Below are 16,054 nucleotides of genomic sequence, written 5' to 3' on the forward strand. Positions count from 1 at the left end.
ACGACAGTCAATCACGTTTCAATGTGATTCCCTGAATCGAGAAAATCGAAATGTGGTATTGGGGTTGTTCAGTTTTCTGCTATAGAATATTTCTTTATTTCAAGATCAAATAATAGGTTTCAGATGTCGAATGGACTGTAAGGAGGTAGTACGACTTTTTCTTTTTGTATTGAGAACCTTAATCTAGGTTAATATATCAATTTTATATTAGTTTAGGTTACACAAAGATATATATTCTTCTCAGCTATTATTTATGTAGAGGAATGGGATTTGTTAAATGCTTAATTTGCAGCCTTTTAAGAAGAAGACATAAGATCATGCATTTAAATTTGGCTTTACGACGATTGTTTCTACGCCTAGAGGTACCTGGAGCTTAATTTTGATCAGCTTTTTTATTAGTTCTGTTCTTTGAGAAAGGTAGTACGACTTGGTTGAAGGGGGAACAACCTCCTAATCCAAAGATATATCTCAGCTAAAAATATCCGATAGCTATAGAATTTCCTAAAATATCGGTGTCGTGTCTATCGTCACAGTGATGCATATTTCAAAGGTGTTCAATGACTGAATAAAACCACCCCTCGAACGTATCAAAATTAAAGATCCCTGTTTTACCTGCACATTTAATCCCGGGATCAAATAAAAACCCAAACTCGATCACCACGAATTTCGAATTAAATTCGAAGGTTGCTGTTTTTGGAAAAGGGAAGATTCTTCGTATTCCCTCGTATTACTCGTTCAGATTTATGTATCGATACAAATTTATTCTTCGCCTTCACCGAAAATCTTTCACCGACGAATGCAAATCGGTGCCTCGCGCTGCATACGCGCAACGAACGGCCAGAGAATCGCGGCGTTTCTCGAATGGAATTATGCGAGGACGTCCTCGGCGTCGTGACGCCCTACTCCCGCGACGATGGATAAGGCAATAAAAAATATAGGGTGCCACCGAAAGGAGGCGAAAGAAGTCGCGGCAACGATTCCTCCTGAATGTAGGTCGCTGTCCGAGATTCAAGGACGTACTCGATCATTCTCCCCCTGACCTCGCGGCAGCAATTTCAGGTCACACATTTATCGGCTCGTGAAAAACTGCGACGAAAGGATACGCTGCTAGAGCCAACATCGTTACGATCAGTCTACTCGGTACCCTACGGTCCTGACGTTTAAGGTATCGACAGCCCTTCCAACCCTGTTCCTAGCTTTCCTAGCCACCTCCGTTCCACCCTCCCCTGTCCTTCCTCCCTTTTTCCATGTCCAGAACGGGTTTCTTGGGTGGTTCGATCGCGACGTTTCCAAGATTGGAGTGGTTATGCAGCTTTTGAGTCGGTGGTTGATACGTGTTAGGTCACTGCGGATGAATTGGACGCGTTGTTAGGAAAATTTTCCGCGTCTCTTGTGTTATTACGCGTGTGGTATCGATCACTGCGAAGTTAGGTTAGATTCGGTGTATTCCGATGGTAAAAGATTGTAGGAAATTGGTTACTAAAAAAGAATTTTATTATTAATTTATGAGGTTATTAAATTAGCAACGTTCGAATTATTCGCTCCGATGGCGGATCATCCGCACCCTTCGTTTGAATATGATTATAGGGCAGGTTGAAAATAAATGGATCGGACACATTGTTAGCGAAATTTTCAATATTTGCAGTATTATCGAATGTGTCATCGATCAATGCATGGTCCATTAAATTCGACACGCTTTGATCATGGTAATACAATTAATTAATAAATTATTCCGGTTTATATCGTTCGCTCTAATGGCGGATTCGTTGTAGTCTGGTTGTAGTCTCCTTAAAAATTGTGTCAATTTTCTAAATAACTTTAGGTTTGTATAATTCCTATTGTCAAATTCGATAATTCTATTGTAGGGGTTGGAGAGTGACGAATGAAGGGTAATCAAACTCCTGTTTGATAGTAGATGCTATTGTTCCTGCACTAGTGCAGTTCTCGATGCGCTCCGAGTGATGATCTTGCGTCAGTAGTAAGCGTTAACAGTGGGTGGCATTAGGAAGATGTTTCTTAGGAGGATTACAGCTCCTTTTCATTTCGCAAATTGCACAGAGCCAAACACGCTGAGGATTACGCAGCTGTCTAAGCATGCCATACCGTCCCTATGGCAGAAACTATTCCGCACTGTCATTTAAATTGAATAGAACATGACGTGACAATTATACATAGTATGCTCGAATATTATTAGTCAATGGCATGAATAATTTGCTGGAATTGCACTGTTTTAAATTCACCGTCCGATACAACCGATGGAGTTTCATCTAGAATACGTAATCTACTAAATCATTGCATTGCGTATCTATCTACTCGAAGTTGAAGCACAATATTCTTAGACACCCGTGCGATATCTAGTCCGAATGAAATTCTCGACAATCGTTAATTAATTATCAGATAAATTAAATAAATTTATCTCGCGTTGATCTATGACTCAGATCTTCGTCGAAACTTGAAAGACATATATTCTCGTGTGTTGCACGGATTTAGATATGATTGAAGGCGTGTACAGGGCGATAAATAATGGAATTACGCGCGGATTCGCCATTTTTACGATTCACGTTTCCGAGTAGACACGGTGGAAGACACTTTGGGAATACGAAAACGCGAGGAATATCGAACGAATCTACATCTATTATTTATTTCCACGACGTACGACTAATTTTATTTTCGGCCGCCTTGAAACGAAACGGGATAAAAATTACAACGGCGTCGTAGAAGGCTGCCGCCGAAAATACATCTGGTACACGCGCGTATAGACACACACGCGATGTATGATGAACGCACGATGAAGTCGAGGTGGTCCAAATTTTTCTCCCTCGACTGCTCCTGACTTCTTCGAACGTTGCTCGGGAAGTAAGTCGAGAAGAACGAAACCAGAGTCGCAGCGTACAACCAGCGAACGCTAATTAAACGCGGTGCCGAGATAATGAGATTTCAGGGTCGCGATACAGATAGCGTTTTTAAAGCTCGTCCCAGAGCTTAGTTTTTATACCGTAGTTAAATCATCGATATTTAAGGCTCTTCTCTCTTTGATAAGGTAGAAAGTCGTTGCCTTTGTATATTAATATTCCATCTTTGACGCAGAGACTTCGCTCTTAAGTTCGAGCAGGTGCTGGATATCGCTTTTTATTTCGAATTATCGAAGCACTATGTTGGAGGAATCGAGTGCTTTTGTCTTAACAGGCCGGCAAAGTGATCTTATTTTAGTGGTTATCATCGTAGGAAATCTTGGTAGCGACGAATTTTCAATTTCTTAATTTTCCAATATTTTATTTTTTATTTTTTGGCTTATATTTTTGAATATCGTTCTTTATTTCATCCTTCTTTTCGAATTATCGTTGCACTATGTTGGAGGAATCGAGTGCTTTTGCCTTAACAGGCCGGCAAAGTGATCTTATTTTAGTGGTTATCATCGTAGGAAATCTTGGTAGCAATGAATTTTTAATTCCTTAATTTTCCAATTTTTTACATTTTTTAGATTATTAAATTTCTATTGTAGATATCGCTCTTTATTGCATCCTTTTGTTTAAGTTATCAAAATACCGTGTTGGAGGAATCGAGTACCTTTTTGTTAACGGAGTAATAAAGGGATTTTATTTTAGTGATTATTAACGCGAGAAATCTCGGTAGCGAAGAATTTTTAGTTTCTTTATTTTCCAATTTTTTAATTTTGTAATTTTTTAATTTTTCGGGTCATTAAATTTCTTTATTTCATCCTCCTGTTCGAACTATCCAAAGCGCAGTGTTGGAAGAGTCGAACGCCCTTTTCTTAACGGAGCAGTAAAGTAATTTTATTTTAGTAATTATTAACGTAAGAAATCTCCATAGCAAGGAATTTTTAATTTCTTAATTTTTCAATTTTTTAACTTTTCGGGTTATTAAATTTCCGAGCTTTCGAGTCGCTGTCGCCACGGAAAATGTCGAGCAGTCCGCGATTAAATCGCAGGAGAGATGCAAATTCCTTATCTCGCCAGTTCTTCGACACACACTCGCACCTCCAAAATACACACAGTGGTTGCGTCACCCGCGAAACCTCGGATCACAAGATCTCCGATATTCGCATTTTTCCAGCGCGAAATCACCGTGAGTCATCTCGTACCTGTTCGACGGCTTCTCGACCGAGACACAGAGGCCACCTTTTCCTTTTCTATCTCTGCGTTCAATTTCGTTTAACGAACCACCTCGTTCTTCCAACGATTCCACTCGTCCACCTACTTACACGTGCCTTTACACGCGCGATAGAAAACTCGAGTTAAATAGATCCCCTGCCGACAATGCCGAGCAGACTCGACCTCGATCGAAGATTCGACGTATTCGTTCATCGTTTCGCCTGCTTGCGAACCTTCGCGTTCGATTATCGAAACGAAGCACCGAATCCTGCTCCTTCCCACGATTCCTTTCAACGTTCAAGTCTAACAAGCTGCCACACTTGGCAAACATCGTGACGCAAGCCATAACGACTACAAAGCGGCTTTCTAATCGAAGCTTTCCGGTTTACGGGCGAATAAAATCGGTATCGATGCCTCGCTGCGATTCAGCCATTTAATTACACCTGGCATCGTATTTACGGAGACAACGATTAAACGGAGCTGCACGGAGATCGATCGAGCCTTGAACTCGCTATACCGTCTCGCTTCCGACTCTCTTGACTAGCACGTAATTTCGTGCGAGCGAAAAGGCCAGTGGAAACGGGTCTAAACGCCGGGTAGATTAATTCTGGCAAAGTTTCAGGATCCGTGAATCGTAATAATTCCGTTTATCGGCAAAATTCTCTTCATAGCGTGTCGCGATTTAGGCCCTTCCGTTCCTGCCAATACTTTGGCTCTCTTGATCGATGTTTCTTGTATGAAAGTGGATCGTGGGAATGGAGTGTCCGGTACTGGTCAAGTGACCGATGGATGAGAGAACGAGAGAAGAGCTTTGAAAGAGAGAACCTCGATAATTCGAATTTGAAGCAAATTTAAAGCGAGTTTGGAGCAAAATAAAAATTCGCAACTCCTTTTTCGAAGTTCCAGTTATCGAGATTCGATCGCAAAATTGAAAAAGAAACACGGGGTAGTCGAGTGACGAAGGTCTGCTGACGATGAATGGCAAATTTCGAATCGAGAGACGCGAAATTTGCGCAATGTTACTTTCTCGTTATAAATTGAAAAAGAAACACGGGGTAGTCGAGTGACGAAGGTCTGACGATGAATGGCAAATTTCGAATCGAGAGACGCGAAATTTGCGCAATGTTACTTTCTCGTTCGTGGAAATGGCACGGATTGCGATATCTCTGACGTCTTCATTTGCTGAAGATCAAAGCACTTGACGCAAACCGGGACTTAAAGCGTATCTACGTGTACGTCGCTGTTATCTACGATTTATATATCAGATAAGCCCTCGAAACATCCCCCCTTCTAAGTCTGCAGACTTTGTTTAAATCGCAAAAGTCGTTTACCCCTATCGCAAACAGACGAATCCTTTTATCTTATGACCGAGTAATCTCCATTAACGTCAATTCGCTAAAAAGTTTTCCCTCTGCGTATATATATATCTGCTTCTTTGTTACGCTCTGAAATCTCCCATCAAACGGCCTTGAAATCTCGAGCACGATCCACGAGGGTTTTTCTCTTCGGAAAAGGTCAAGAATCTGAATGGATATTGAGACACAGTTTCGTGCTCCTTTAATCAATTGCACCTCCTACAGCTACAAAGATAACCTGCTGCTTTGAAAGAAAACCGATCTACAGGGTGTTTGAAAAGTGCAGATAATACTATACAGGGTGGGTCACCACATATTGCCATCTAGATATACGTCATTATTATTACGCATAGCGAAAAATGTTTCGGTTGAAATTGTCTGATTTTCAGAAAGGCATATTCTGATGGTACTATTGTTTTCGTAGATGAATGTGTAAAGGACATATGAAGGTCATTAATATTTTTTTAAATGGAATCATATACTTTTTATTATATCAGATGATGCTCCTTCATATTCTTTACGAAAATATTTTAATAGCAATCATAACTTAAGAGTTAGCTTGAGGTTACCATAATCACCTCTCTTGAATTCCTTCTTGCAAGGACATTTGAAGTCGCAGAATTATTTATTATTCAATTGTTTATTAATCAACAATCTATTTACCCAACATACACGCAACAGATACGAGTAAAATAGTAACACAATGACAATTCGAAGGAGACACGTGGATAGGAACAATAACGCATTAAATCACTGTGATCAGCCGGAAAGTATTATTCTGAAAGGCAACTAAAACGCGAAAGAAGAAGCGAATTCTGTCAGGAAATTCATTCGCGAATTCGCAAACTCTAGTTAGAGGGTTGCGGAGTTTCAAATTAGTTCCAAAGAAGTTAACTCGTTAGGAAGAAGAATCTCGACTTATGACGACTAGGAAATCCCAAGGAAATATTTAAACGCGTCGATCTATAATTCGCAGTTGCGAATTTTGCATTTCACCGGAAGGAGGATGCATGGAGTATCTATTCTAACGAAAAAGATTCGTTTGTATATTTATGTTAATCCAAAATTAATCTCTCTACCTTTGTTCATTATATCAAGGAGAAACTCTCTAGCAATATCGAATATACATATGGGGGATCCCCTCCCCCTATGGGATTTGTTACGTAGTACTTGTGATTCCTATGATGCTGCCGTGGCATTTTGTATCCTGACTGCCATCTTGCTATGATGGTAGCAGTTATATGGACGCAAGGAAGGGATGCGTTTCGTCCTGGGCCTGCTAAAGCTTTCCAGCAGGCCCTGCCTTGGATAGGGGATACTTAACTTATTGTTAGCCGACCTCACACCCCAGAGCGAACTATACGGTTTCCACCGCGCTCGGAGAATCCAAACTGCGCTGTCCATCCGGCATTTATTCGGAAATACCGAATAAGGGGTCTTAAAAATTGGCGAATTTTATTATATGTTGTGTTTTATAGAAGCACTTCGTCAGTAATTGCGAACAACTCCAAATGGAGGTAGTGTAAGTAATAACCGAAAACGAGAAACGCGTTGCTAAGGTCAAAATGGGAGATCTCCCCAATTCGGTCGGGGACCGATTTACTTCAAAATGGAGAGATCTCCCCGATCGGTCGGCTAAGTGTTAAGTAGCATAGGAATTTGTATCTATGGGAATCGAGGATTGACTGAAAACTTACAAGAAACCTCGAACTTCCGTTTCCCATATAGCAGTGAGGGTGTGAACGTTGGTCGCTACCCCTACTACGTTAATTAATTTAAAATAATAAATTACATATTCCTCATTCTTCTCGGCTCAACACCATCAGTCTTCCCTCGACTCATGAACCCTATTTCCTAAACCCCCCGTACATCTTCCACCCCCGTCCACCGCCCCAATTTACCAGAACGCAGAATTTAATATCACAATATCGTTCGACCCACATGTGCGCCGCGACGTCCGTGATATCGGATTAAAATACACGCCCAGACTTCTGACGTCACCGACGACGTCGAGGAACGAAAGGGAAGAAACAGAAAGGGGTGGCGAATCCGGCAAGACCCGCACAGCCATCCACCCCCGGTCGGCGCGATATCTGGCGGAAGGAATCGGCCGACTTTCTCTTCCTCCTTTCCCGGCCAACTTTTCGCAGTCGTCCAAAGCTTCCACGAGCCCCTTGCTCTTTTCGCTCGCGAGGCCTCCGACCTGGTTTCCACGACCCCCGTGTCGGGGGCGAGGAACCGGAGTACTAATTCGAGTTGTAGCGACGCGATCGATTAAAACGTGATGACGAGTGCGCCTCGCTCGGATCAAACACTCGCTTTTCCCACCCTGTCCTGTGTCGCCTCTCACGTTTACTCGATTCGTCTCTGAACATCGCGTGGTGAACTGTTAAAATGGACAGGTCTGATAAAAGCGTAGCGACCATCGTTCTCGCTCTCGCCGCTAGGTGGATTCCGGCTCAAGGAGGTTCGAGGACTTTCTCGCAAGTACTCCGTGAGTCCTCCATCTTACTTAAATAGAAGTTCCTATGCCATTTAAGTATCCACAAATAAGGTAGGGCCTGTTAGAAAAGCTTTACTGTTGAGTCCACTATTAGGCCCAGAACGAAATCAGGGCCTGCTGGAAAAGCTTTTACCGATGAGTCCACTAATAGGCCCAGGATAAAAGCAGAGGGCCCCCTTCCTTTTCCTTTCGTCCTTCTATCTACTATTCTACCAATAGCACCACGATCAAGGGGAAAACCAATCGATAGCACCATAGGAACACCCGAGACACCATCATTGGGAACACCACAAAAGTCAAAACAAGCGTACCAACGAAGACATCATAGAAGAACCACCCATAGGGGGGACTCCACAAAAGAACATAAACCTCCAAGGTTTAGGTTTTTCGGGAAATGGGACCTAGATGGAGGAACGAACGACGTTGCGATTTCGCGAATGAATTCTAAGGATGATTGTAAATGAAATAGATTCGTGAACCCATTTAATGAAAGCATCGTGTTGAAATTGTAGTAAAAATGGTAGGGTAGTTTTGTAGTTGCAGTGGGGGTACTTTTGAACTGCTTCGAGATGTTATTTGGGGTACTCTAACAGCGTTCAACTTCTGCTTTCTCTATGATATCGGTGGCGATGTTCCATGGAGCAGAAACGAACATCGAAGTTATAAGTACCTTTATCTTATTTTAAATTTCGATATATTCTACCTTCTCGAAATTTCAAGAGAACCTTCGAAATTTTGGAATAATTCGAATCTAGGGGGTAGTTAAAATTAAGTTATTTTCTGTCCGAAGTCGAATTGGCGAATTAATTTAGAGCTGCGATGTCGCAGTCTTTATATAGGCAGCGCTGCTTGCAGAAATTCGCCGAAAATTTTACAATAATTGGATACTGGGTGGGTTGATAACGGTACCGATATAAAATCGAAATGGGATGGACGAAGAATGGATATTTCTGCTAAAGCCACTGGAATCGTAGCCGAAATCGATACCCTCGCTGATCCCGGTTCTTTATAGCGGTTATAGAAAATAACAGTTCTTTGAAAGTGTTTCGAGAATCGGAATCGATATTCTAACAGTTTCCAACCCCTGTTCATGACACGGCTGAATGGCAGTAATTCCGATTCAGGTTGTTTTTAGGGGAAGAGTAATGGGTGTATTCCGTTCTTGGAAACAGCGCTGGTTTTCATTCGGGAATGCTTTGAGAAATTGACGTTCGTTTAATTTGCATATTTTTCTTTCCCTTTAAATTATAGATCGTGACTAAGTGCCATTTCTTTCGAGAAATTTCATCGCGACCACCACATTCGCCATTTTTCTGAAATTTCGCGCTTCCCTCGCTGCATCCGGGAGAAAATAATACGCCTGTCTCAGCTGCGCGATTCGTTTTGTTCAAGCTTCCTATGCTGTCATAAAGCTCGTTAATCTTTCCACCGTGTACAATGCCCGCTACTTTCCTCGAAATTTTTCGAAACTGAAAGATGATTCTAGCCGATTAATCCGGTGTGTACGCAATTTTACAGTGGAAAGGATGTCCTCGGAACGAAGATAAACCGAGAAGATCCTTTCAGGATTCGCTAACGAGAAATTCTCTACCTCTGTTTCAGGCTCTGCTGTACCTGATACAGTTACTGGATCCCATTGTCAAAGGCGACTACGTTATCGCTTATTTCCACACGCTAACGACTAGCAACAACTACCCCAGCCTGCATTGGTTGCGCGAAGTGTACAACGTGCTTCCCTACAAGTGAGATTTATTCCTCGTAACTGTGTCTTATTTTAATATCTTCCAGTACGGTATATATTATTCCCAATACTAAAATAATAGTTCTTCTCAATCGAGACCGTTATCTTAGAAATTGAAATTCTATTAAATTTCTATTAAAATTCTATTCAATTTCTATTCAGTTTCTATTAAATAGTCGTTTATATGTGGAATACGTTGCACATCGTTTATGCTGAATAGCTACGGGTATCGCGGGTAATATTAACTTAAGTGATACTTCGTTTTATGCGTAATTCGACACAGCGACCATGAGAAGTAGATTTAAAGATAAATGAAACTGATGCAACGACGCCGAGAGTTTCAGTCAGGTAGACTAATTTAAATTGAAGGAAGTTTTCCATTTCGAATGAAATACGAGTCCTTGAATCATGTCGTCACTCTTCGAGAATGGATATACATGGGGCCGTTTCTGTTGCAGGTATAAGAAGAACCTGAAACACTTCTACATTATCCACCCGACTTTCTGGACCAAGGTAATCCCGAAAATTATTCGAAAATATCTGTACATAAGTTCGTTCTGTCGAAAGATTTGGAACCGGTCAGAGTCGTAAATCAGAACGGTTGATTTTTAATGAGAATCGATAAGGAGTGTCGATAAAGACTAGTTTTAAAACGCAGAAACCATTGCATTTCCCACGTTTGTGTTCCATGCTAATCGCACGATCGTATCGAACTTCCTGCCCTTCCGGTAGCCATCTAAGCGAACGCGTTTTCGCGTCACGATTTGCAAATCCGTGCAAACGCATCCTTGACCCTGCGCGAGGCCAATCGCTATCTGGTGAACCGAATCTGGCATTGTTAGCGGTTCAAAGGAACCCCGAATAAGCTGAACGGGGATGGCTATGAAGCGGAGGAAAATAATTGGACCTTGGAATAAGTCTTCGTTCCTTCTCGTTAGCTTAAAAATGGCAGGGTTCCGACACTAACGTCTGCTAGACCGAGATATCTCGTTGATTCAAGGAAATATAGGAACACTAGACTGACGATGGTGAAATTGGTAATTTCGTTGTTATCTCTTGCAGATGATGACGTGGTGGTTCACAACGTTCATGGCTCCAGCCATCAAACAGAAAGTTCACAACTTACCAGGAGTAGAATATCTTTACGAAGTGATGTCTCCTGACCAGCTAGAGATCCCAGCTTACATCACGGAGTACGACATGACGGTGAGGACACGTTTGAATTCTTTTCATGGTACTAGTAACGAGAGATTAGTAGTTCCAAGATAGATCATGTTGTGTTTAAATTGGGTACCATGATGAGGAAATTAACCCTTTGCACTCGAGAGGTGATCTTCAGTCACCATTTCATAAGATTTGGAAGATCGATAGTAATTAATATATCAAATTTAATGTAATGTAACAGTGTGCGAAATATCGAAGTCAAATAATTCGACAATTGTATTATTATACAATTCTTTATTTACTGCTCAAAAAGGTATAGTCAGTTTTTTAGTAGAGAATCTTTGAATTTCTACTCTTCTCTAGCCAAAAAATCGTCGAGTGCAAAGGGTTAAAATGTCATGAATATTAACTGCGGATAAATGTGTAAAGAAATATGAAATATTGCAGATAAACGGCATGAGGTACTACCAGCCAGACCCAATCCCGTCGTCCCCATCGACGTCTACGTAACTCTCCGACTCGGCCTCCCAGCCAGCGAAGCACTGGACAGAACGAAGCAGTCGGATCGACCGTTCCGCTCGATAGTACGGTGTCCGTAGTGGCGCGCGCGTGTTCCATCGTGTACCGACTACCGTATGCCGCATCTGCCAACTCGGCACGATCATGCTCTGCCGAAATCTGCCAAAGAAGGCCAGCTACCGATCGATCAGAGACAATCGGTTCCCCGAGAGCGGCTAAAAGTGCCTGACGACGGACGGAAGACGCCGAAGACTGGAGGACGATGAATGGTCGATACTTCGCGCGACAACTGTTCCCCAATCGGTTGCTGAAGAGCCAAGAAACCACTGCCCATCTGTTTGTTTCTCGCCACGAATCGCGTGCTCTTTGTCAAAGTAAAGGAGGTTCTTTCGGTTCTCCACGTTCCCTGTGAGGAACGTTTGGTCGTACGTTGGTCGATGCTGGACTCTGTCGAGACACCGAGGAATCGAATAAGTCGAAGATTGAGGAGGATAAGGAATGATTGTTATTCGCGTGCTGCGTGGATATCGGCTGCCAAAACGCCAATAATCAGTATTCTCGTCGTCGTTGTTACGACGAAACGTGAGATGTTCTTATAAATAGCTAGCTGTTGTACGATTTGAGAATGAAGAGAATGGAGAGAAGGTGGGAAAGGATGTTGTTCTTATAAATAGCTAGCTGTTGTACGATTTGAGAATGAAGAGAATGGAGAGAAGGTGGGAAAGGGCGTCGACGACGAACCGTAGGATTAAATGACGGCTTAATATGAAAATTGTCGATCGCTTTTTGTTATTTTCTTATCCGTCGTTGTATAATGGAGATCTATTCGATTATTGTACATCGTATTTTATTATGTCACGTCGTTGATGAATGAGGCGCGGCCGCTGGCACGCGGTATTTTCGATATATATAGAAGAAAGGGGATTAAAAAGATGAAGAATGCTATGTAACGTTGCAACTCCTTGGCTGACAGGAAGTAGAGAGCGGTTGGTTCCTTCCGTGGCGCTACGGCTTCGGTTCTTTGGCGTGGATCAACGAATCCAGCGTGTGGAACTGATTAATTTTATGTGCTCGTCGAGAACACGTGATTTTGGGTTGGTCGATGATAAATCGGTCTAATATCGCCGTAGAGTCGTTTATTTTCATATTGTTATCTGCAGCTGGAGTTAAACGAACTCTAATGACACTCGATAGATTTATCATTGCCGTGAATAATCGAAAATCTCAGAAAAATTCAATGGCTGAGTGCCGAGGTCGTACTCGCGGTTCAATTCTAGATTAGATGAAGCAATAAACTCTAAGAGCTTTCTCGCGACCTATATACATACATATATATACGCACGTATGTATATATTTCGTGGGACAGAATCGTTATACTCGTTGTTAAGCATTTTTAGACGCTCCAAGTGGCGAAACAAAGTGTTGATGATATCGCGTTCGTAGATGATGTCAATTAGCCCATTTCTCTCAGATCTCTCAGCATTATTTCACATTTATAAGGATCAATTCCAACCAGGATCATCCAAAAATCGAGTCAAACAATTACCGTCTTTCTGCGATTGAACGAACCAGTTAGAACAATGGGTTAATTGACCATACCTCCGAGTCAGAGATGTGTATCCACGTTATGATTTTTCGTTATTATTAACTCCAAATAACCCGAGTATGCTTGATCGTTGAAATACCTTTTTATTACTTTTTATTGCGTTGGTGATGTTCTTTGACGTTAGAGTAGCGTTAGGATAGCGTTTCGTTGAAATAAACGTGGAATGAAAGAGATTAATCATCCATCCTAATGAAAAATCATTTTATTTGCTCGTTATTTCTTTTTCTCTAACAAAGATCGTACCTTCAACAAACATTCGCTTTCCTGATACAGAGACACGTGCACGAGTCCCTTAAAATACGTATCTTACTCTTTCTTTTAATGGTATATTGCGTATGAAAAAGGTATTTTGTTCAGTGTATCATACGTATCGACTTTCGGATCATTCTCGTTGGTTAAAAATATGATTCAACGGAGCGGTTGAACTAAGCGATTCTGCTACATTTGCACATGCTGTCTGTGCATTTGCAATCATGAATGACGTACAACTGCATGTGCTATTTGCGTAACCTCTTGATAAACTTTTACCAGTAATTTTACTGCGTGAAACTGTACCAAACAGTCAGCGGATGGAAATATCGTGCAAAATTCGTCTTGAAAGCGTTTCCTACAAACCTTCCAAGATCAGTTTGGAACATTGACTGCTCTGTGGACCAATGCTTTTACGATTACTTTGGATACTTTGTAAACCTTCGTCTACTTATGTCTCCCTTCTAATCGACAGTCCTCGCTCGTTCTTCGAAGATCAGAAAATAATCGTGGTGGGCATCGAGAAACCAATGCTATAGCGATTTGTACACGTTAGCGTGATATTCGTCTCGTGTCTCTGTTTCGAACTTATCTTCTTTAAAAATGCGTACACGTGACACGAGTGACGCGGCCATGATACATATTCACGAATCACTCGTTTTGGTCAATCAGACGTGTCGCGTGACGATGCTTTTCTGCATTTTGCGTTGAACGACCTCACTGTCCGTCCCTGACAATCGTTTATAGTAAGTAGCCAAGCGTCGCGCAACGTGTCGTCCGAACAACCTCGTCGCTGTTTGTTGTTTTTAAGAAAGGAACTTATCGATTGTTGAGTACGATTTGGACGATCAGACGTTGCTCATGTCGCGGCCATGTAATCGTGTTGAAGCAGAGAGTTGATTCGTATGTGGATGTCGTAGATGTGGCGAAGATTCGTGACAATATGCAACTACTGTGTGCTTAGTGGGAGCTGAGATTCTATCCGTACCATTTAAAGTCCTAATCTAGTCAAATAGAGATCAAATGCTGTCAGACACTGGGATCGTGATAACTTTACAGTGTGGATGATTCGTTAATTTAGTTGGTGACAAGTGTAAAGACTCGATCAAAGAATCTAGCTTCGTGAGTGGATTTCTTGTAAAGAAACGACTCGGAATGCGCAAGTAGACAGTATGAATGGACTTTGAACCGCCTTCTTTTGATCTGTTGATCGACTGCAATGGGACTTTAAAAGGGACACCTGAGCATTAGGCTTTACGCTTAGAAGATAATCTACGGCTTGAAAATGAAAAATAATAAAAAGAAACTAAGTCGATATCGTTGTTCCCTCGCTTTTAGGGGCCTCGAAACGGAAACGGGCAGACCGAGCGAGAAGAGCTTGTAAAATTGCGTGTGGCGGTAGCGTTTTCGATCGGTGCTGTTGTTCACCTTAGAATCCCGAGATTCACGTTTACTTTCCGAACTTTTCTGCTCGTGCACAGTCATAGGCATCGGGATCGATGCTAAATTCGTATCACGCTCGAACATTCTCGATTGTGACTCGTTGAGCGAATGAAGCGCAGAGTGAATTAAACAAAAGGAAACCCGATTCTGCGTGAGAATACACGTTGAAAATATGAAATGAAAACTTTCCACGGGAAACTTCGTCAAAGGGAAAACAGGATATAAAGGCATACGTATTGTTCTCTATTAAAGAGCTGTTATAAAATTTATTATAAACAAAAATATAGATTTAAAGAGCCGTTTTGTCGGAAACGAAGCGAAGGTCCTCGAAAGAATCGAATCGTTTTCGCATTTTCGATATGTCTTTTCACGCGACCGGGGGATCTACGGTAGATCGTCGCGTAGATCACCCAGCGAGATAACATAGAAGCGACATTGTTCTACTAATCGTGCTGAAATTAATTGTTAAATGCGTTCCACTAATCGCAAATTTTGCTAATTAAACGGTAATTATAGAATTAATCGTTGAACGCGGACTGCGTTATTGAAGGTGAATTTTATATGAGGAAAAATATATATATAATCGAACGGTGAATCGTTTAACCGACGTACTCTTCCGTGAGAAATGCCGGATTATGATTTAGGGGTATTTCGGTCGGTTTACATTCGATTTCGTGCGAATTTATACTTGCTCGTTACTCTTCCTTCTGAGAACTGTTAAACCTGTTTCTCGTCAACGAGAAACCAGAGGATTTCTTTTCTTTTAAGCGAAGATTTTTTTACCAAACGGGAATCACAACCCGGTGAGAGCCGAGATCGGAAGCTTCGGAAACTACACGTGCATTATTGTATGTATACGTCGTACGCATTACGGTATACCGGTTAAACTAATTGTAATTGTTGTCGCGATGGTAATAGATTCTAATTAATCGAGGTATATTTTTCTCTCGGTGCCGATGCACGGCCTCTAACAGGTGCACACCTTGCCCTTTCGTCTGTTTTTTTATAGATCGAGCAATAAACGTATTGTTTCAACAGAAGCGTGATTCTGTTTCTTCTCATTCACTTCCGGTCCACGCGACGGAGGAAGGTGGTTCCCTTCTTTTCTTACGGCGAAGGAAAAAGAACGATTAACCGTGACGAAAGATATCGAGTACGGTTATCTTATCGCTGAAGATACTTAAATACCAATGGAGTACAAAAGTACAACCGAAGAAAAAATCCCCGAATATTTTCGAACGTTTTCGGAATTTTTAAACGCTCTCTTACGGATTTGCACACTCTATTGTGTCTCGTAGAGAATCGAGAATAGCCGATCTTTCTTCAGCGGCAAGTTTCCATTCAATAGAAAGTAGAATGTGG

The 16,054-nt window shown here is 41.7% G+C and overlaps 1 protein-coding gene across 3 annotated transcripts in view; it reads left to right on the top strand.

The window, feature by feature from the left end:
* The window catches only part of Gdap2 (ganglioside induced differentiation associated protein 2), an 81,517-nt gene extending 65,815 nt beyond the window's left edge, over nucleotides 1-15,702 (top strand). For all 3 annotated transcript variants that reach the window (XM_017903140.1, XM_017903142.1, XM_017903141.1), the window contains exons 9-13: nucleotides 9,573-9,712; nucleotides 10,170-10,224; nucleotides 10,774-10,917; nucleotides 11,323-12,039; nucleotides 12,111-15,702. In XM_017903140.1, the coding sequence (XP_017758629.1) occupies nucleotides 9,573-9,712; nucleotides 10,170-10,224; nucleotides 10,774-10,917; nucleotides 11,323-11,385 (402 nt within the window). In that variant the 3' untranslated portion in view covers nucleotides 11,386-12,039; nucleotides 12,111-15,702. The remainder of the gene's footprint in view (nucleotides 1-9,572; nucleotides 9,713-10,169; nucleotides 10,225-10,773; nucleotides 10,918-11,322; nucleotides 12,040-12,110) is intronic.
* The last annotated feature ends 352 nt before the right edge of the window (nucleotides 15,703-16,054 follow it).

The sequence above is a fragment of the Eufriesea mexicana genome, unplaced genomic scaffold, assembly GCF_001483705.2.
Source record: "Eufriesea mexicana isolate 0111107269 unplaced genomic scaffold, ASM148370v2 scaffold2119, whole genome shotgun sequence".
In the NCBI taxonomy this organism is placed as follows: Eukaryota; Metazoa; Arthropoda; class Insecta; order Hymenoptera; family Apidae; genus Eufriesea; species Eufriesea mexicana.